Raw genomic sequence first — 21,824 nt, 5'->3', positions numbered from 1 at the left:
TTATTTATTTGTTTGTTTGTTTGTTTGTTTGCATATGACTATCCCATTGTTCTATGACCATTTGTTGAACAGACTATTCTTTCTTCATTGAATTATCTTGGCAACTTTGTGAAAATTAATTGACCCGTGTATGTTTGTGTCTATTTGTGGATTCTGTTACGTTCCATTAATCTATATATCTGTCCTTATGGGAATACCACATTGTCTTGACTGTTGTAGATTTCTCCTGAGTATTGAAATCAGGTTCTCCAACTTTGTTATTCTTCAGAATTGTTGGCTAGTCTAGTTCCTTTGTCTTTCTGTATAATTTTAGAATCAGCTTGTCAGTTTCTATTAAAGAACCTGCTGGACTTTTGATTGGCATTGTATTGAATCTATAGTCCATTTGGGAGAACTGACATCTTACCAATATTGAGTCTTTTGACTTGGGAGCATGGTATATCTCTCCATTCACTTATGGGATAAATTTGGGTCTTATAAAATGTAGATCCTTAATTTCTCTGAACCTCACATGGGGTATCAGATGCCTCTTCTCATTCCTGGTTTTGGTAATTTGTATCTTTTCTTTTTTGTTTCCTAGACTAGCCAGAGATTTATCAATTTATAGGATCTTTGCCAAGGACCAGCTTTTGGTTTCATTGATTTTTCTCTGTTATATCTGTTTTCTCTTTTATTGATTTCTATCTTTCTGTTATTAATTTCCTTATTTCTTCTTGCTTTGAGTTTAATTTGCTCTTTTTTCTTTTTCTGGTTTCTTAAAGTGGAAGTCTAAATCACTGATTTGAGACCTTTCTTTTTTTGTTGATAGAAGCATTTTAATGCTGTGAATTTCCTGTTAGGTGTGGCTTTATCCACATCCATAATTTTTGATATGTTGTGTTATCATTTTCATTCAGGTCACAGTATTTTCTTTTCATCTTGTGATTTTTTTCTTTCTTCTGTGATTATTTAAAATTTTGTTGTTTAATTTCCAAATATTTGGGGATATTCCAGATATCTTTCTGTTATTGATTGCAAGTTGTGGTCAGAGAACATACTATGAATGATTTCAGTCCTATTAAGATTACTGCAATTTGTTTTATGGTCAAAAATTTAGTCTGTTTCAAATAAGATTCCATGTGCACTTGAAAAAAATGCATATACTGTGTTGTTGGTAGAGTGTCCTATAGATGTCATTGAGATCAAGTCATTTGACAGTGCTGTTCAAGTCTTCTATACTCTTACTGATTTTTTGTCTATTTGTTCTAACAATTACTGAGAAAGGAATGTTGAGGTATCCAGCTATAATTGCGTGTATGGTCTGTTTCTCATTTCATTATGAAACGTTCCTTTTTATCCCTAATAATATTCCATGTTCTGAAATCTACTTTAATATTTAGGTAGCCTCTCTAGCTTTTTTGTTGTTGTTGTTACTAACATTTGCGTGATGCATCTTTTTCTATTCTTTTGCTTTAACCTCCCTGTGTCTTTACATTTCAAGTGTAGATAGCACATAGTGGAGTCTTCTTTTTTAATCCAGTCTGACAATACCTGCCCTTTTTTTTGTTGTTTTTTTTTAATGAAAGTATAGTTGATTTACAGTGTCATGCTAGTTTCAGGTTTACAGCACAGTGATTCAATATATATATTCTTTTTTCAGATTCTTTTCTTTATAGGTTATTACAAAATATTGAGTATAGTTTCCTGTGCTATACAGTAGATCCTTGTTGGTTATCTGTTTTATATATAGTAGTGTATGTCTGTTAATCTCAAACTCCTAATTTATCCCTCCCCAGTACCTGCCTTTTAATTGAGATGTTTAGACCATTTGTATTCAATACACTTATCAGGATGATTGAGTTCAAATCTACTATCTTCTTATTTATTTATTTGTTTGTTTGTTTGTTTGTTTTTTGGCTGTGTTGGGTCTCCGTTGCTGTGCGCGGGCTTTCTCTAGTTGCGGCAAGCGGGGGCTACTCTTTGTTGCGGTATGCGGGCTTCTCATTATCGTGGCTTCTCTTGTTGCAGAACGTGGGCTCTAGGTGCATGGGGTTCAGTAGCTGTGGCACGCGGGCTCTAGAGCGCAGGCTCAGTAGTTATGGTGCACAGGCTTAGTTGCTCCGCATCATGTCAGATCTTCCTGGGCCAGGGATCGAACCCATGTCCCCTGCGTTGGCAGGTGGATTCTTAACCACTGTGCCACCAGGGAAGCCCCTCTACTATCTTCTTGCTTGTTTTTTGTTTGTCACATCTGTTCTTTTTTCTTTTTTTCCTTCTAACTTCTTTTGGATTGAGTCGTTTTTGTTTTTGTTTTTTTTAATGATTCCATGTTATCTCCACTATTAGCTTTAAAGTATATCTTATTTTTTTAGTGGTTGCTTTAGGGTTTACAGTAGTTTACCTTCAAATAATTTCTTACTGGTTGCATTAGGGTTTATAATATACACCTTTAACTCATCGTGGTCTATCTTCAGACAATCTACCACTTCACATATAGTGAAGAAACATAGGTTTTCTATTTTTATTCCATCATCTTTTGGACTGTTGTTGTCCCACATTTTACTTTTACATGATATAAACCTCACAATACATTATTTATTTTGCTTTAAAAGTCACATACTTTAAAAGGGATCTTAAAACGAGAAAACAATAACTTTAATATTTAGCCACATATTTACCATTTCTGGTGCTCTTCATTCCTTGTATAAGTTCAAGTTTGTACCTGGTATCATTTTTTTTTTTTTCCTGAAAAACTTCCCTTAATAACTCTTGTAGTGCTGGTCTGCTGCTACAAAATCGTTTTTTTGGTTTGTCCTACCAAACCAAAGAAATACTTACTTTGACTTCATCTTTGAGATGAATTTTTCTAGGTAAAAAATTGTAAACTGGGAGTTTTTTCTTTGCATACCTTAAAGATATTGATCTTTTTTCTTCTGGTTTGCATAGTTTCTGCCATGAAGTAAGCCGTCATTCTCTGTTACTCTTCAAAATGTGTCTCTTTTCTCTGCCTGCTTTTAAGATGTTTCTCTTAATCACTGCTTTTTAGCATTTTGATTATGATGTGCCTTGGCATGATTTTCATTATGTTTCTTCTGCTTGATGGTTTAAAGAGCTCCTGGATCTATAGATTTATAGTTTTCATCAAATTTGGGATTTTTTTGATCATTATGTCTTCAAATAGTTTTTTGCCCCCGACTAGGACACTTCCACTCTCACTGTGGGAAGACAGAATATTCTCAGAGTTCTTTGTGAGCTCCAAGAATTGTTCTGCCTACTGCTTTTTGACAGTTCTTTCCTAGAACTGGGTAGTTTCCTATCTAGATAGTTTCCTCTCACCTTTGTGTAGATCAGTATTCAGCCAAAGACTCATGGGGAACCCTCTGTAGATATCTAGAGGGGTCTCCCACACACCCCTCTCTCTGTGCATCTCCCTTCTCTGTGATATTCTACCCCATAAGTTCTAGCTGCCTTGACTTCCCTGAACTCTGACCTCTGTCTCCTCAGTTCATTAAAACTAGACTTGGATTTCCACTCCATGCTGTGCAGGCTGGAAATAGTCTCCAGATAGCCAGGGCTATTGGAAGGCTCACCTGGTTTGTGTCCCTTCTTTCAGGGGTCATCGTCCTATACTACCTATTGCCCAGTGTCTGCAAACCATTGTTTCATGTATTTTTCCAGGGTTCTGGTTGTTTAATGTAAGAGAGTAAATCCGATCCCTTTTACTCAGGCTTGTTCTGAAATGGAAGTCTCTCATGTGTTCTGTGTTTATGAACTTCCTTTAACACCTTTGGAGACAACCTGTTTGTGTGAGTGGTAGGAATGTGAATTGCATCTCTTGGTTGCTTGGTGGGTAGGTGGCCCAGTACCACTTTTGTGCTCAGCTGCAAGCTGGCCTTAAATATAATGGCTAAGTTTGAAGCCAGAGAGATTTGTGTTTTGGGGTCTGCAGTTCTTGCTTCAGTAAGGCACATTACTGGGGAAGAAACTTATCTGCAGGAAGTATTAACTGTGCTTTTTGTGCCTTCTTTTCCTGCCTGACATCACCCTTCAGTGAAGGACTACCAGCTGGTCCAGAAAGGAGGAGGACCGGAATGCAGCAACTCTCAGGCCCAGCTGAGCCAGTACTCCCAGCACTTTGCCTTTATTGCCAGTCACCTTCTGCAAACCAGCATGGACAGCCATTGTCCCGAGGCAGTGGAAGCAACTTGGGTCCTGTCCCTGGCCCTCAAAGGATTATACAAAACACTAAAGGTAGTGGTGAGCTTCTTCCATTTGCTGATGAATCTGGCTGTGATTTAACTCCTGCAGGGTATTAACTAGAAGGAAATACTACTATCTGATTTCAATGGATGGTTAATCATAGGATCTTGATTATTTTTAGAAATAATTGGTGCCTTGCACATGGATAACTTTAAGGAAGAAACAGAATTTTCCCAACAGTTGGTTCTCTGTAATTTTTCAGTCCTGCCTCATGGAACCAGGTGCCATTACCTAATGGGCCCGTAACCTTGGAAGATGAGAAGAAAAATTGAACAGTTTCTCACTTCCCTCTGAACCACGGTCCCTTCTGGTTCATCCTAGGAAGAATAAAGGGGGCTAATATCTTATGGGATCTTGGAGCAATAGATTTGGCATTTGGTGTGAGAGAAGACAGACAAGTTAAAGAGCTGGGCGATAATTGACACGGAGATGGGAAGCCTTGACTTGTGGGGAACATGATTCTTCTACCATCTGAGGGGCATCGATAGGGAGGATCTTTCCAACAGAACTAGCCATGGGAGAAGGATCTCATTTGGAAAGTTTATGCGTTCCCTGACTTTGGCAACACTGGCGAGGAGGCCATGGAACGACTCAAGCACCGCAAGGAGATTGGACTAGATGGCATTTCAGCTCTGGCCCAGCCCTGAGAGTTTATATTTTTAGGCTTGAGACCACACATCTGCTGTTTGTTGATTTCATGGCATTTATCACAATCTACTGTTGTTTTAGTTGTTTGCATTACAGTAGGAAAGAGAAAATAAACTCCCTGAGGGCAGAGACCATTTCTGTCTTTGAATCCTTCATTCCGTAAATATTTGTCTATTTGTCGAGCACCAGGGGCCAGATGGAACTGAGTACGTAGTGTTGATCTAGAAAGAAGGTCCCTGCTGTCGTGGAGCTTTCAGCCTAAACTGCAAGGGAGACAACAAAGAGCCTGCAAGGAAATCCACCATGAGTCAGAAAGAGCCTTTCTGAGGAGGTGAAATCTGAGGTGATAGATGAGGAGTCTGGGCAGAGCATTACATCCTGGGAGAGGTCCAACTCCAGGCCTGGTTGTCAGGGAGTAGAAGGGGCTACCTCAGGGCTTGAGGACAGTGCGAGGAGGAGATGAGACCACGGAGACAGGCAGGGGGCCTGCAGGACCTTGTCCGCTATGAATAGGGACTCGGGTTTCAGTCTACAGGGCAGTGGGAAGCTTTTGGAAGGTAGGGAGCAGGAGAGGGACATAAAACCTCTGTTCTTCGCACAGGACTCAGCACATAGAGTGTACGAGGCTTCCGAAATACTTGTTGAGTGAATGAATTAGAGAGCAAACAGACTTAGCTTATGGCTCAGGTTCAGAGTTTCATCCTCCCCATTGACTCTGGAATTTTCACCAGAAGGTGAACTTGGGCCACTAGCTGAGACTGGGCTCTGACAGAGAGGCCTGCTTCTCCCCAAGTGACCCTTACCTTCTTCACTCTGAGGCAGTTGCAGATCATTCTTTTTCTGTTTGGCAGGCTCATGGTTTTGAAGAGACCCATGCTACCTTCCTTCAGACTGATTTGCTGAAGCTGCTGGTGAAAAAGTGCAGCAAAGGGACCGGCTTCAGTAAAACGTGGCTCCTCCGGGACCTGGAAGTAAGGGACCAGGGTGATTCCTGCTGCTGTTTCCTGCTGCAGATTTACTGGCCTGGGAGTTAGAACCACCAGTCAGTTACAGCTGGTTCTGCCCTGTGCACTCTCATCTGGTGCAGTTGTTAAAACAGTGTCTTATATTTGTCTTCCCCTTTGGAAATAGAGATTATGACACCTGTCCTCCCTTGTCAGGGAAAATGAATTTGGTGTTTGTTCAAAGAATATTGGAAGAGAAGTATTTTGTGGAAACGCACGGTTGACCAATTATATCATGGTAGTAAATCTGCCCTTGAATTATTATTTCCCTTTAAACTTCCTTTGAGCTAAAATCAGTTCCTAAATTTGTCCTCACTTATGTTTATTTTATGTAGGATTTTAGTTGATAATTTTCATTTTATTACTTTTCGCCATAGGCCTTCGATTTTTCTTAGTGGAATTACTGTGGTTCCCTGGGGCGTTTCTGTGCCAAGTGTCAGCTTCAGGTCAGAAAAGGCTGCTGCTGTATGGGGGTGCTCAGCTGGCCATTCTCAGTCACACAGAGGCCTGAGCTCCAGGAAACAGCTCTCAGTTGCCACAGGAGGATTTGGTTAGGTTTTAGGAAGATAACGCTAAAACATATTAATGGCTAACCTGGTGAACATCTGAGCTCTTGTTCTTTAGGAAATATTTTTAAAGTAAATTTTTTTTACATTCAAAAACTTATATTTTTTATATTCAGAAAGTTTGAAAAATAGAAAAGAAAGAAAAACTCCAAATTTCATCCCCCGCAAATAGAGCTACTGTTAGTATTATGTGTATTTCCTTTTTCTAATTTTTTTCCTTCTGTGTTTATATTACATACATAGGTTTAGATTGTACAATGAAGCACACTGTGGAAATAAATTGAGGTCATGTGATGGCCATTTTTCTAAGTTGCTGGGTAGTTTTCATAACGACCATCTTTAATGGCTGCAGATGGTCCATAAAGATGGATTTCAGTTTTTTTGCCATTATTAAATGCTTCATTGACCATATCAGGAGTATAGCTTTTTACACATTGTACATTATTCCTGGAAGATGAGTTACCAGGTCAAAGGTTATGAACATTTGTATAGCTCCTTACATTTCACCAAAATGCCTTCTAAAAGGGTGATAACAACTTACACCGTCAGGGGCAGAGTTAAACGCGAAGGTCCCTTGTAGTTTCTGGTCAGCATTTCTTTGATTATAAGTATGGTTGAACATGTTTTCATATTTCTTTACTAATCTTACATTCTTTTTGTGAATTCTGATGTCTTTTAAAAGGTTCAGTCAGATGTTTTCTACCCTTTGAGGGTTAAAGATCTCACCCACTAAACACTCATGTTCCTGCCCTGCCTGATTTTCTTTCTGTGTAGATTTTGTCCATCTTGCTGTACTCCTCAAAAAAGGAGATCAGCACTTTGGCTGAGCATGGAGAGCTGGAGCTGGATGAGCGAGGGGACCAGGAGGAGGAGGTGGAACGGTCAGTCAGCAGCCCGGGTGAGCCGGAGCAGAAAAAGCTAGACCCTCTCGAAAGCCTGGATGAGCCCACCAGAATATGTTTCTTGGTACGTTCTTGGGTCACAGTGTGGACTGAGGAAGGGACTCTAAGGAATGGATTCTCTTTGACTTGGACTGTGTTTTAGCCTCCATGTGAAAATGCTTCAGACTGATGTCCTGAGAATGCACTTCCTGAAGACTCAGTCGGTATTGTGCAGAATTCGTCCAGAGGGATGGAAAAGCCCTATTACAACAGTAGTTCTTAATGTTTGGGGGTCATGGACCCAAAAGCTTTAGATCGTTTCTCCCATAAACTGTACTTGCAAATACTTTTGTAAAATTTTACATGTAATTTCAGGCCTGTCCATAAATCCCCAGACGACAGTCTGTCCTCACAGTTTCTCAGACACACTCCTACTTTCCCTGGATAATCCACTCTTCCTCAGAATGATGTGAAAATGGGCAAGGGCTAGGACTTCAAAGGATCTAACTGTGTGAAGAGTAAACAGAGAGTATGGGGTGGATATAAGAAAAGCAAGTACAGTTTTTAAAAACATGAAAAGAAAGTCCAGTACTTAGATTTGTGTGCCACTTATCAAACTTGAGTGCAAGGCAGCTGCTGCAGAGAAGCTAGCAATGGATACAATTTGGTGGGTACTTACTGCCTATTAGCAGTACATCTGTTTGCATGATTTTTTTTTTTTTTTGGTGTTTCCATGTTTTATATCTTCCTTTGAATTTATAACAGTAATGCAGATTTTACAGTCCATGTTTTAGGGCTTATAATCTTATATGCATGAAGTGCCCATGTGATGTTCTTAAATTATAACTTGTGGTAACTTTAGGAAATAATTGTTTTATCACTTTTGAGGTCAGATCATCAATAATGTGTTAAAGCAGTTTAAATTGTCTCTCTTCTACTTCCTCCTTGTGGCCTTCAGATGGCTCACGACGCCCTCAATGCCCCTCTGCACATTCTCCGGGCCATATACGAACTGCAGATGAAGAGGACCGACTCTTTCTTCCTGGAGGTTCAGAAGAGGTAAGGGACATTTAGATGCAGCCAAAGTGTAGTGAGTGAGGCAACAAATAAGGGCGGGACTCTGTTTACCTCCTGCCAACAAGATGTGGATAAAAACTCCTGACAGGCCAAAGAGCAGTTGGTTTTCAGTTCTTCATAAAGCGACATGAAAGCTGGCTGTGCCACACCGCATGGCTCATCTTTGAGTTGTGTTGTGTGCTTCTCCTTTAGGAAGAACTTTATATTCGCAGTCTGCCTCTTAGAGTAAACTCGTTGTGGGGGCAGAGTTTTGACACAGACGCCAAGGTTTCTCTCCCATGTCAGCCCAGGGAGCAAACGGTGCAGAGCAGGACCTTCTGGTACATTCTGGTCAAAAGTGTCCTTTCGTTTGTTTGTTTTTTCACTTCTGTGCATTATTTTTGTGTTTTTTCTTCAAGGATTATTATAAAATTAACAATATACCCTTCCTCTTGGCCAGGAAGTTCAGAGCTAGTTCTCGGGCCCAGCTCTTAAATTTGTGGAGAACTTTATGTTTCTGCAACTAATCTCCTCCTCCATCCCCCACATCCTAGTTTTGACTTCCTATTCTGATTTATATCCAATTCCAATTTAATTTTCTTTTGTTATTTCATATTTCTATTTTCCCGTATGTATTATCTACTGCCTCAGATCCTTTGTGAGATGAGGCAGGGTTGCATCAGTTAGGACACAGAAGTATCATGGTCAAGGAGGATGGAATTTGTTTTCCCTCTCATGGCGCAGTCCAGAGGTAGGCAGCAGCCTAGGGTGGGTGGGCGGTCTGCTTCACAAGGGACCCCGCACCCCCAAGGGTGCTGTCCTCACCTGTGTCGTCAGACCTGGCTCCCCGACACCAGCTCTTTGTTCCAGCCCAGAGGAAAGGGGGAAGGTGGGTAAAGGAGCTCATCCTTAACCCAGTTGTTTGAGGGCAGGCTGCGGAAATGGCACGCGTTACCTCACTGGCCTCCCGTTGGCGTGACCCTAGTTGCATTGCTGCTAGGAGGACTGGGAACTGTGTCTCCAGCTGGGTGATTGTGTATCTTGCTAAAACTTCAGGGAACTTTGTTTCTAAATGAAAGGAAGAATGGATCCTAAGGGATGGCTTGCATCTCTGCTGTGGGCACATGGGCACGCGTGCACGTTCATGTGCACATTTGCATGCATGAATAGATGAACACTGTGAATCTAGTGTGCGAAATATGGAACGTAATAACGTAATTGCAAAATAACAGGAAAATAACTCGGATCGGCATTTCTGTAAGTTTCACTGCAGGTTAAACTCTTGCCTTTCTGTAACTCAGGTGCCCAACTTTGTGTTCCTTCCTTCTCTTCAGGTTTGACGGGGATGAGCTCACCACCGATGAAAGGATACGGACCCTGGCTCAGAGGTGGCAGCCCAGCAGGAGTCTGAGACTGGACGAGCAGAGCGCCAAAGCTGTGGATACAGACATGATTATCTTACCATGCTTGGTATGTCGCCCCACCTGGGAAGCAAGGTGTCCCTCCCGCCCCCACCCCAGTTGTGAGCAGGCCAGGCCTCTGTGACGCTGGTCTTTGGGTTGCAGTCCCGTCCCGCACGCTGTGACCAGGCCACCACAGAGTCAAACCCCGTGACCCAGAAGCTGATCTCCAGCACGGAGAGTGAACTGCAGCAGAGCTACGCCAAGCAGCGGCGCAGCAAGAGCGCCGCCCTCCTGCACAAAGAGCTCAACTGCAAGAGCAAGAGGGCCGTGCGGGACTACCTCTTCCGCGTGAACGAGGCCACAGCAGTCCTGTACGCCCGCCATGTGCTCGCGTCCTTGCTCGCCGAGTGGCCGGGGCACGTGCCGGTGAGTGAGGACATCCTGGAGCTGAGTGGCCCTGCCCACATGACCTACATTCTGGATATGTTCATGCAGCTGGAAGAAAAGCACCAGTGGGAGAAGGTAATTAGGCAGCCGGGCTGGGCACTCACCCCACTTGCTCCTCCTCTGTGTCCCTCCCAGCCCCCCGCCGGGGGGTTTGAATAGGCTTCCTCTAGTGAGTGCCTTCCTGGAGTGAGGTTACCTGTGTGGCTGTACAGCCCCCTGACAGGTGTGAACGCAACGAAGGCAGGGTCAGGTCGCTGTTAAACTCTCCCAAGTACTGGCCTGGAGCCGAGCTCATGGCCTAGGCAGACTTGGTGCTCAGAGAGTGTTTGATGTAACGATCCCACGAAACCTGCCCTTGCAGCTTTCTTTTTTTGTTTTCAGACTTATGAGTCTAACTCTCCTTGCTAGCCTGTCTCTTCTCATGTCCCCTAGGGTCTCACACAGTGTGAAGTCTGGGAGACAGGGTTAATTATGATTCTGACAGCCTGTTCCCGTAATACAGGAAGCCTTCCAGGAAGGTTTACGTCTTCTGTTTTAAACCATGGTTTCTAGAATGTCTACCTCAGGTCAGACACTCTGCCAGCACTTACACCTGTGTTACATTGTGACCCAGAGAGTTTTATTGGTGAAGAAATCAAGCCCAGGAGGCTTGTCCAAGGCTCCCAGCTTCTGGGTGGCAGACGTGGGGTCTTACCAGAGTCTGTGCATTCTCTTAAGTCCAGTGCTCTATTTTCTTTTTTTCTTTGGCCACACCGTGCGGCATGTGGGATCTTAGTTCCCTGACTAGGGATCAAACCCGTGCCCCCTACAGTGGAAGCACAGAGTCCTAACCACTGGACTGCCAGGAAAGTCTCCAGTGCTCTGATTTTAAGTTTCAACTTGACAAGTGGTGATCATCTTTTGTTTTGTTTTTAAATCAGATCTTCAACTTGGTCTTTTGAAGTAGTGCTGGGTTAGCAAACTTTCACAGGGCTGGAAGCATCTCTTCTACTTCCTTCTGTGTAGAACCAGGGGACCCACATAGCAGAACTCAGGAGCCCTGGGCACAGTCTCTAGCTGAACTACGAAGTTTTGTCACCGTCTTCCCATGTTTCCTGCCTGTGTCCCACCAGATACTGCAGAAGGTGCTCCAGGGCTGCCGAGAGAACATGCTAGGCACCATGGCCCTGGCTGCCTGCCAGTTCATGGAGGAGCCAGGAATGGAGGTGCAAGTGAGGGAGTCGAAACACCCGTATAACAACAACACCAACTTTGAGGTACGATCCAGGGTCGGCCAGACTCGCCCAGCCTCAGGGTACGCAGCTGGCAGGACCTGCAAGGGTTGCTGAGTAGCATGAATCTCATCAACTCCCGCTGCGGCTCTTTCTGCCTGGACAGACATGGCCTAGAAAGTGCTCCCATGGTCTCAGCAGCAGTCTGCCTCCCTGAAGCCAGTCCCGGGAATCTATACAAACAAGTCCTCTCTTCTCCTGACCTTGTTTTAATAGAAAGCAAGGGGCCACCCGGCCCTGGAGGAGAGATTCCTCTTCCTGCAGCAAGCTCCTGAGAGTGAGGCCTTGGTGTCTGGCAGAGACTTTGAGTGTGGGTCTGGGTTCAGCCCTCACTCTGTCCATCTCCTGATGACCTGGCCACACCTTGGAGTCTCCCACCCCTTTGTTTAATTACCCAGAACTGAAAAGCCTCATCTCTTGCATCCTTAACTCCGTACGTGGACAGAGAGATGCAGGAGTTTGGATGAGGCAGGAGGGGGGCGGCCTCAGTTATCTTCACTGACCTAGTGCTGCTTGCATTTCTTCATCTCTTTTCAAAATGTTGGAGCTGTCGTTCTGAGTAGGTGACGGCCTGTGGCCACAGTGGTGGGTGATAGAGAAACTAACCCTGGATATGGTTGTTGCCAGCTGAGGTTTCGTTCTGCAGAAGAATAAACCTCCTCACTCTACCTTCTAAGCCTCTTTTCTTCCCCGGCTCCTAGGCTCTGTCCCCACTCCCCCAGCCCCACGTAGACACACCTAGTGAGCTATCGAGTTCTGCCTCAGAGCGATCGCCTTACCTTCTCCGCTGCCCGGACTCCTCCCCTCCCCTGGGTCCTTCCCGCTGCTGCTCTCTGATCCCCCACTGCTGGCCTGCCCCAGCCCTGGCCTTGCTGCACACCAGCTGTCACAGTGATCCTGGTACAACACAAACCTAACCTAGGCTTTCTCCTGCTTACGGTCTTTCCAGGGCTCCCCCTGCTGTTCAGACAAGTCTCAACGCTTCATTTTAGCACACAAAGCCTTCTGCATCTGTCCCTGCCGGCCTCTCCAGGATCACGTCACCCCTGCCCCCATCTCCCAAGCATATGTGCACACAAAGCTCAACCTGTACCTCAGACACATCAAGCTCCTGTTATTCCCTGAACATGTCAGGCTTTCCAGTCAGTGCTCTTTCCTTTGCCTGGAATGCACCCCCAGGTGCTCGTCTCTCTCTCACCTGCCTCCTGCCATTCCTTCCTCCTGGACAGGCTGCTCCTGTGCCCCCAGTCTCCACAGCAACCCAAACATCCCTTCACTGGGACTCTTTTCTGCCCTCGCCTCCCCTCCCCGCCCCCCCCCTCGAGCTGTGCCCCATGCTGCACAGTGTGCTTCCTGCCGTGTTTGCAGCCATGTGCGTGCTCCCCGACCCAGCTGGGCCGAGAGCTCCTGGAGGGCAGGGGCTGTGACTCACCCCTTCTTACATGCCCAGTCTTAACTGCAGGATTGGCACAAGGAAGCCCTCAGTCACTGTCCAGTGGCCAGCGATGACAGGAGTGTCCTTGTTTTCCCTCCTAGGATAAAGTTCACATTCCTGGTGCAATCTACCTCTCAATCAAATTCGATCCTCAGTGCAATACAGAGGAAGGCTGTGACGAGCTAGCCATGTCCAGCAGCGGTGACTTTCAGCAGGATCGACACAACTTCAGTGGGTCTCAACAGAAATGGAAAGATTTTGAGCTTCCAGGTAGTAAATAAATACTGAGTTATACAGACTCTTAACGTTAAGTACCTAGAAGGGAAATTGTTGAAGGATTTAAAACTGTGTTGAATCTGTTTCAGTGGAAAGCGCTCACTTGCCTTTCCCTGTTGCTGCAGTATCCTGACCTGTTTCTGATTCTTGTGTGCCCCAGGAGATACTCTGTATTACCGCTTCACCTCTGACATGAGCAACACCGAGTGGGGCTACAAATTCACTGTGACGGCTGGGCACCTGGGGCGATTCCAGACAGGTGTGTGCTCTGGTCTTTCCGTTTGCATGATCTCCCGGCCCGGGACACTCTGGGGGTCGGTGCCATTATGTCACTGATCTTTGTTAAAATCAAACCAGGTACTTTTCTCTGAGACTTCAACGAATTTGTCTCACAAGGCCCACGCACGTCACTCGTGAATGTACTGGAGTTGGGCAGGTTGTAACTTCTAAAGAGCCATCTGTCAGGACCTAGGAAAGATGCTTGTTCTCTTAAAATTTGCCAGGGCATTCTGCAAAAAGGAAGAACTGAAAGTGTTCCTATGTTGCTTTTACATAAGGCATAATTTCAGGCGAAATGTAAATGATCACAGTGGTTTCCTCCTATTCGTTAAAACTTGAGCAGCTTACAGTTTTTAAATGTCTCTGTGTGTGCGGGTTGCCAGGATTCGAGATTCTGAAGCAGATGCTGTCAGAAGAAAGAGTTGTGCCGCACCTCCCGTTGGCCAAAATTTGGGAATGGCTGGTGGGTGTGGCCTGTCGCCAGACTGGTCATCAGCGGTTAAAAGCCATCCACCTACTCCTGAGGATCGTGCGATGCTGCACCCACAGGTAAGCTGCCTTCTGGATACGAGTCCCTTGCTGGGTATTTGTATTGTGAATATCTCCCCCCACTTCGGGGCCTGCCATTCACTCTGTTAGTGGTGTCTTTGATGAAAAGAAGTTTCTAATTTTAATGTCTTCCAGTTCATCACTCATTTCCTTTATGATAGAGCTTTCATTGTCCTATTTAGGAAATTTTTGCCTTACTTGACCTTGGGGTCATGAAGATAAAGCTTAATTATTTTTTCTTCCATATTTAGGTCTACAATCCACATGGAATGAATTTTAGTGCATGATTTGAAGGGTAGGGTCATGCTTTGCTTTTTCTCACACATGGATCTCCACTTAACTCAAAAGCCCACCTTTCCCCTCACCACACTCCAGTGCCATCTTCATCACAGAGAAGGTGTCCATATACACATGGATCCATCCCTGGTTGCTTTTGTTCCATTGGTCTTTTTGGTTATCTTTGTGCCAGTACCACACTTAGATATTGTAGCTTTATAGCAAATTTACGTTATCTAGCAGTATAAATCCTTCAACTGGTTCTTCATCTTCAAGATTGTCTTGGCTAGTTTTACCCTGCATGTCCATGTAAATTTTAGAATTAGTTTATTTCTTTTTTCCCCCCCAGCTTTATTGAGGTGTAATTAACAAATAAAATTGTAATGTATTTAAAGTGTAGAAGGTAATGATTTGATACATAATACATTATACATTGTGAAAGGATTCCCACAATCGAGTTAACTAACACGTCCGTCACCTCATATGTTTACCTTTTTCTGTGGTATGTGACAACACTTAAATTTCACCCTCTTGCTGAAATTTGCTTTTCAGCAAATTTCTGTTATGTGTTATAGTATTGTACACTATTATCAACTATAGTCACCATGCTGTATAATAGATCCTCAGACCTTATTCATCTTGTAACTGAAAGTTTATACCCTTTTACCAGCCTTTCCCCATTTCCCCCACTTCCCAGCCACTGGCAACCACCATTCTAACTCCCTGTTTCTATAGGATTGACTTTTTTTTGGATTCCACATAAAAGTGATACCATGCAGTATTTGTCTTTCTTTATCTAGCTTATTTCACTTAGCATAATGCCCTCCAGGTTCATCTGTGTTGTCGAAAATGGCAGGATTTCCTTTTTTCTCATAACTGAATAATATTTCATTGTGTATATATACACCACATTTTCTTTATCCATTCGTCCATTGACAGGCGTTATTTCCAGACATTGGCTATTAGGAATAATACTGCAATGAACATAGGAGTACTGATAATCTCTTTGAGATAATGATTTCATTTCTTTTGGGTATACCCAGAGGTGGGATCGATGGATCATTTGGTAGTTCTAGCTTTAATTTCTTGAGGAACCTCCATACTGTTTTGCATAGTGGCTGTACCAGTTTACATTCCCACCAACAGTGCACAAGGGTTCTCTCTTTTCTCGACATCCTTGCCAGCATTTGTTTTCTCTTATCTTTTTGATGGGAGCTATCCTAACACAGGGGAGGTGATATCTCATTGTAGTTTTGATTTGCATTTCCCTGATGAGTAGTGATAATTGAGCACCTTTTTAGGTACCTGTTGGCCATTTGTATGCCTTCTTTGGACAGATGTCTCTTTAGGTCCTTTGCCTATTTTTTTAATTGGGTTATTTTTTGCTATTGAATGGTATGAGTTCCTTGTGTATTTTGGATATTAACTCCTTATCAGATATATGATTTGCAAATACTTTCTCCTAGTCCACAGGGTGCCTTTTCACTCTGTTGATTGTTCTCCTTGCTGTGCAGAAGCTTTTTAGTTTGATGTAGTTCCACCTGTTTATTTTTGCTTTTGATATCGAATCCAAAAAATCATTGCCGAAAAAAAAGAAAAATATTAAGGGGACTTCCCTGGTGGTCCAGTGTTTAAGACTCTGCACTCCCACTTCAGGGGGCGCAGGTTTGATCCCTGGCCGGGGAACTAGTATCCTGCATGCCATTCAGCATGGCCAAAAAAAAAAATTGCCAAGACCAATGTCAAGGAGCTTACAGCCTATGTTTTCTTTTAGGAGTTTTACAGTTTCACGTGTTACATTCAAGTCTTTAATCCATTTTGAGTTGATTTTTGTGTATGGTAAGATAGGGGTCCAGTTTCATTCTTTTGCATGTGGATATCCAGTTTTCCCAACACCATTTATTGAATGGTGAGAATATTCTTTCTTCATTACATATTCTTGGTACTTTTGTCAAAAATTAATTGACCATATATTCATAGGTTTATTTTTTGGCTCTCTGTTCTGTTCCATTGCTCTATATGTCTTTTTTTAATGCCAATACCAACTCCATACTGTTTTGATTACTGTATCTTTATAGTATAGTTTAAAATCAGGAAATGTGATGCCTCCAGCTTTGTTCTTCTTTCTCAAGATTGCTTTGACTGTTTGGGTATTTTTGTAGTTCCATATAAATTTTAGGATTGTTTTTTCTATTTCTGTGGAATATGCCATTGGAGTTTTGATAAGGATTGCTGTAGGTTGTTTTGAGTACTATGAACATTTTAACAATATTAATTCTTCCAATCCATGAACACAGAATATCTTTCCATTTACTTTGTCTTCTTCAATTTGTTTCATCAGTGTTTTATAGTTTTCAGTGTAGATCTTTCACCTCCTTTGTTAAATTTATTTCTAAGTATTTTATTTTTTGGATCCTATTGTAAATGGGATTGTTTTCCTAATTCCTCTTCCTGATAGTTCATTGTTAGTGTATAGAAATGCAACTGATTTTTCTATATTGATTTTGTATCCTGTAACTTTACTGAATTTATTTATTAGTTCTAACAGTTTTTTGTTGCAGTCCTTAGGATTTTCTATATATGATATCATGGCATATGCAAACAGAGATAATTTTACTTCTTACTTTGCAATTTAAGTACCTCTTATTTCTTTTTCTTGCCTAATTGCTCTGGCTAGGACTTCCAGTACTATACTGAATAGAAGTGGCAAGAGTGGGCATCCTTGTCTTGTTCCTGATTTTCTCTGTACACACATGAGTGCACCTCTCTCACCTGATGGGATTTTGATGGACTCTTTAGATCAATTTGAGAAAAATCAAGGTCTTCAGAATATTGAGTTCTCTAATACACAGTCCTCCATTGTATAAGTCTCAGTAATGTTTTATAGTTTCCTATGTAGAGGACTTGCACAGCATTTTGTTAGATTTATTCCTAGGTATTTAATGTTTCTGATGCAATTGTAATTGGTATTTAAATTTTTTGCTTTTTAATTGTTTCTGCTGGTATATAATTACTTTTCATGTGTTGCCCTTGTATCCAGTGACCTTGCTCTGTTTGTTAATTCTAAGTATATATGCAGATCACTCGGCACACAGTCATGTTATCTACAAATAGTAAGCTTTATTTCTTTCTCTCAATCCTTAGAAACTTTTCCCTTTTGCCGTTTTGCATTAGCTGGGACCTCCAGTAGAGTGTTGAATGGAACTGGGGATTGAAGACATAAGAGTCTCAGAGGGAAGGCATTGGTGACTGTGCCACACACATCATCCATGCACTCAGTCCCTACCCTCCTTGCTTAGACCCCCACGTGTCAGGAGTTCAGTGCACCCTTTTCCGGCATTTTTAAGGCACACAGACTCACAGAATGCTAGTCAGAGTGGAGTGATGATACTCAAAGTAACATGGTGTCTCGTCGTGTAATATGGAGCTGTTATTCAAAAAATAAAGGACTCTCCAAGTCAGGAAAGATAAAGTGATGACTTGTGTAGTCAGTCTATGTACAGGCTGGCAGAAGGGAGGGAGAAGGGGAAAGCTGGGCATGATGGCTGCCACCACTGTGTCCTCATACACAGACATCAGGGGTCACTTGGCCCACGGGACTTAGTTCCGTTCTTGTGAGAGCGGCCTCCAGTGAGAACTGTCTGGTTGAGTCACGTGTATGAAACGTGTCCCATCTCTACTGTCTTCAGACCGGCGGGCCCTTCCTAGCCGCATTGTGGATGCATTCCTGCAGTGTGCTGGCCATCGCCTACCCTCCTTCCCGTAGGGACTGTCCCACAGCCCCTCGGTCCCAGGGGCCGAGACTGGAGGGGGCAGAGGGGAAAGGCAGCCCCCAGGGGAAGGATGGCCAGCAGAAGAACTGCCTAAGTTCTGCCACAGATGTGAGCCGTGCAGGTGCATTTTACCTCCCACTCTAGTGCTTTCCTGAAAACTCAGCTGTAAAGCTGTCTCTTTAAATCAAACCTCATTTTCCCATTGGTTTACTTTACGAAGACTTATTCCTCTGGGAGAAAGTGATTGGCCCCAAGATTATACTTCTTTTGAAATTCTTTTAAATTCTTTTAAAAATCATATATTAAAGAGAAAAAGCAAAATTTAAGATTATAAATGTATAAAATCATGTAGTAAGTCCCAGAATCATGTTTCTCCTCTGAAGGATGTTGAACTGGAATTAACCTCCCTCTGGGTAAAAAAAAACTTCAGTGCAGTCTCAACAGAGGTCTGTCTAGTGAGAAGGATTCTGCATTACTTAGAAAGACTTCTGGCCTGAGCAACTTTTTATAAGCATATTTCTTCTTTTATGAGCCTAAGATCATAACAGTGGTTGTTGTTATCTTTTAAATCAGTTTTTTTTTTTCCTTTCTGATTATTAAAGCAATGAGCATTGTAGAAAATCTAGAAAACTGACAGGGACAGCCACTGATAACATTTTTTATATGTTTATTTACTATTGTTTTTAATATGGTCACACAATACTATATATACAGTTTTTAAATTTTTACATTTTATGTTGCGTATTTGCTCTTTTCCACTTAACATTTATCTTGAGATTTTTTTCCGCTGTCACTGGAAGTTTTTAACAACCATTTTTAAAGATGTGCAGTTGATTTACGTGAATGTGCTTGAGGATATCCTTTTCCCCGGAGTCCTGGTTTGAAGTTGAGATGCTGCCCCTTTTTTTATTTGCCATTGGTGAATATTTTGGGCTGTTTTGGGGGGTGTGAGGTGACTGGAACTGTCTTGTCCTGCCTTTACTGGACGGGGGCGGGGCGGGGAGCGTTGGAGCTGCAGTGCCCGGCAACTACCCTCCGTCTATCTGACGTCTGATTGGCGTGACCCCAGCAAACCATACCCCTCCCCCACAGCGACCTCTGTGACCTCATGCTGTTGAAGCCCCTGTGGCAGCTCTTCACCCAAATGGAGTACAGCCTTTTTGAGGACGTGACACAGCCTGGCATCCTGCTGCCCCTGCATCGCGCCCTCACCGAGCTCTTCTTTGTCACTGAGAACCGCGCCCAGGTGAGGGCCTGTCCTGCCTCCCCACCACCTGGGGCCAGCGCTGGGCCTCAGGTCACAGCCCTCTGAGAGCCCGGGGTGTCATGGGGGCTTGGCAAACCCGCACAGGGAGGCAGGCGTGGCCTGGGGCCCAGGGTTCCCCTCTCTCCCGCCCCAGGGAGCCAGGCCCTCCCTGAGATTGCTTGTTTGCTCAGGCCTGATGCCAAAGGGGGAAGGAAACTGCCCTGCATCGACCCTTGACAGCAGTGAGTTTGGGAAAATAAACCAACGGGTTCTTTCTTCTTCCTCTTTTCCCTCCCCTCAGCACAATAGACTCATTGACTGTGAGAGATGAAAGGGCCTTTCAGAGCTCTTTAGCTTAAGCCCTCGTTTTATAGTGAGGAGACTGTGGTGAGTCAGGACACCTGGCTCCCTCCGTCCCGCTCCTTCTGTGGCTCCCAAGGAAAGCAGGCAGTGAGATGCCCGGCGGAGTGGGCAGCAGTGTCCCACCCGAGTCTTCTGGGGCCGTGGGTCGTGGGTCGTGGGTGGGTGTCCGCTAGCAGGTGGCCTCTGACAGCTGCCCTCCGCTCTTTCCGCAGGAGCTCGGCCTGCTGCAGGATTACCTGCTGGCCTTAACCACCGACGACCACCTTCTGCGCTGCGCGGCGCAGGTACGCCCTCCCCGGGCAGCCGAACCTCCCCCGGCACCCGTGCAGGCTCCACCCCGGCTTTACACGGGGCTGTGTTCCAAGTCGGCCACTTCCTGCTGGTGTCACAGAGAGCAGCGGAGCCCCATTTATCAGTGTCGTTCGTATTAAACTGTGGGGTCAGTAGACACTAGCAAGAATTTGTGGCTTTTAGACCAGAACAACCAGTGCCTTAAATTTATAGTTTGGCCGATCCCTGAAGTTTCCATAGAGTTTTAGATTTCAGATATTTTTGGATGTAACTTTCTTCCCTGGTAGGAGAACTCCTCTCTGACAGCTATTGGGTCTCAGGGCCCCTTTACGCTTTTAAATTACTGAGGATCCCCAAAAGCTTTTGTTTATGTGCGTTATATATATTGATATATACCTTTAGGAATTAAATTAGATTTTAAATTTAGTAATTAAGTTAGAAATTACATGCTAAACACTTACTTCTCAATTTGTTTTTTAAAATAATCTCATTCTATTTAGTACTACAGTTGTGAAAAACAACGGTATTTTTCAAAACAAAATAATTTTTGAGAAGGGTAGCGTTGTGTTCCATTTTTGCAGATCTCTTTAATGTCTGCCTTAATAGAAGACAGCTGGATTCACAGATCTGTTTCTGCTTTCAGTTGTTCTGTTATCACACAGTAGCCTCCGGAAAACTCCACTGTATACTCGTTAGAGTATGAAAGTGAAAAAAGAGAAATAATGTCTCGGTATTATTATGAAAATTGTTTTCACAACGCGGAGCCACTGAAAGGGTCTGGGGAACCCGCAGGCTCCAGACTACATTTTGAGAACCTTAGGCTCACAGACTCCTTGAACATCGTAGAGCGTGTGGGCTGCATCCACAGTGGACAGATGGGGACACTGAGGCTCAGAGAAGGGAAAGATTGGCCCGCGGTCTCACTTGAGGGGACATCCAGCTGGGACTCCCGGCCAGCGCCCTGCGCTCTGTTCCTGGCAAGTTTTCTCAGTGAACCTGCGGTCCTCCTACAAGAAGGGGTCAGAGTGCCTGCTTAGAAGCGGGCTTCCCCCATCCACTACAGAGGGGTTTGTGTGAATTGTCCTGAGACCCGAAGGCCGAGTGAAAACTCCCTCCCCTCCCGACAGGTGCCTGCCAGCCCTGCCATCACCACCCGTGGTGTCCCAAGATTTCACACAGTGAAGTCTTGACATTTGACCATTTTGACACCGGAAGCTTAGCGTCACACATCCCTGTTGGCTCCTGCCTCTCGCCGGCCGCTGTGTCCCGTCTCCTCATCCTCATTCTGGCCCTCCCTACAGCCTGTCCGCTTCGCTGGACCGGCGCTCTGCCTCTTCTCCCTGCTTCCACCTCTTCCTTCCCCAGCGCCCCCCCTCCCCCGGCTCCTGCTGCCTTGGCTTGGAGACCAGCCTTGGCCTGGCTCCAGGGCTTCTGCCTTCCCAGCATTGCTTCCGGGGGGGCCCCCCCCACTGGCTGTTTGTTTCTTCCCTTCTGCACCTTTGTGCTGCTGTCCCCATTCCCTAAACGGCTTTCCCAGACCCCCCGCAGATGTGTCCTCTGAGCCCGCAGAACTGCCCCTGCTCCTCTCTCGGGACAGTGATGATTCTGCCTACATTTGGAGTTTCCATGTGGTCTTTCTTGCTAGCTTTGTCTTTCACTCTAGACTGTGGTTCCCCTGCTGAGGGGAACCACATCTGGCTCGCGTCTGCCTCTCCCCTGCCCCCCTCAGGTGCTCAGCTGAGGGTCTTGTTCTGTCAGCAGTTAGTGACCCAGCAGGTGACCGGTTCTTGACATTGGTGATGACTCTTTCTCCCTCCACAG

At 44.4% G+C, this 21,824-nt stretch overlaps 1 protein-coding gene across 4 annotated transcripts in view; it reads left to right on the top strand.

Moving 5' to 3' along the window:
- The window catches only part of ZZEF1 (zinc finger ZZ-type and EF-hand domain containing 1), a 115,733-nt gene that overhangs the window by 91,293 nt on the left and 2,616 nt on the right, over positions 1-21,824 (top strand). For 3 of the 4 annotated variants that reach the window (XM_082370512.1, XM_082370511.1, XM_082370510.1), the window contains exons 43-54: positions 4,031-4,230; positions 5,739-5,858; positions 7,232-7,423; positions 8,297-8,397; positions 9,729-9,864; positions 9,960-10,319; positions 11,357-11,500; positions 13,052-13,220; positions 13,387-13,485; positions 13,889-14,054; positions 19,196-19,349; positions 19,925-19,996. In XM_082370512.1, the coding sequence (XP_082226638.1) occupies positions 4,031-4,230; positions 5,739-5,858; positions 7,232-7,423; positions 8,297-8,397; positions 9,729-9,864; positions 9,960-10,319; positions 11,357-11,500; positions 13,052-13,220; positions 13,387-13,485; positions 13,889-14,054; positions 19,196-19,349; positions 19,925-19,996 (1,913 nt within the window). Of the gene's footprint in view, positions 1-4,030; positions 4,231-5,738; positions 5,859-7,231; positions 7,424-8,296; positions 8,398-9,728; positions 9,865-9,959; positions 10,320-11,356; positions 11,501-13,051; positions 13,221-13,386; positions 13,486-13,888; positions 14,055-19,195; positions 19,350-19,924; positions 21,816-21,824 lie in introns of those variants that run through there. The other variant, XM_082370509.1, reaches the window with a different exon arrangement.

This window comes from Balaenoptera borealis (assembly GCF_965194805.1).
Source record: "Balaenoptera borealis genome assembly, chromosome: 20".
Taxonomy (NCBI): domain Eukaryota; kingdom Metazoa; phylum Chordata; class Mammalia; order Artiodactyla; family Balaenopteridae; genus Balaenoptera; species Balaenoptera borealis.
This window is presented reverse-complemented; position numbering and strand designations above follow the sequence as displayed.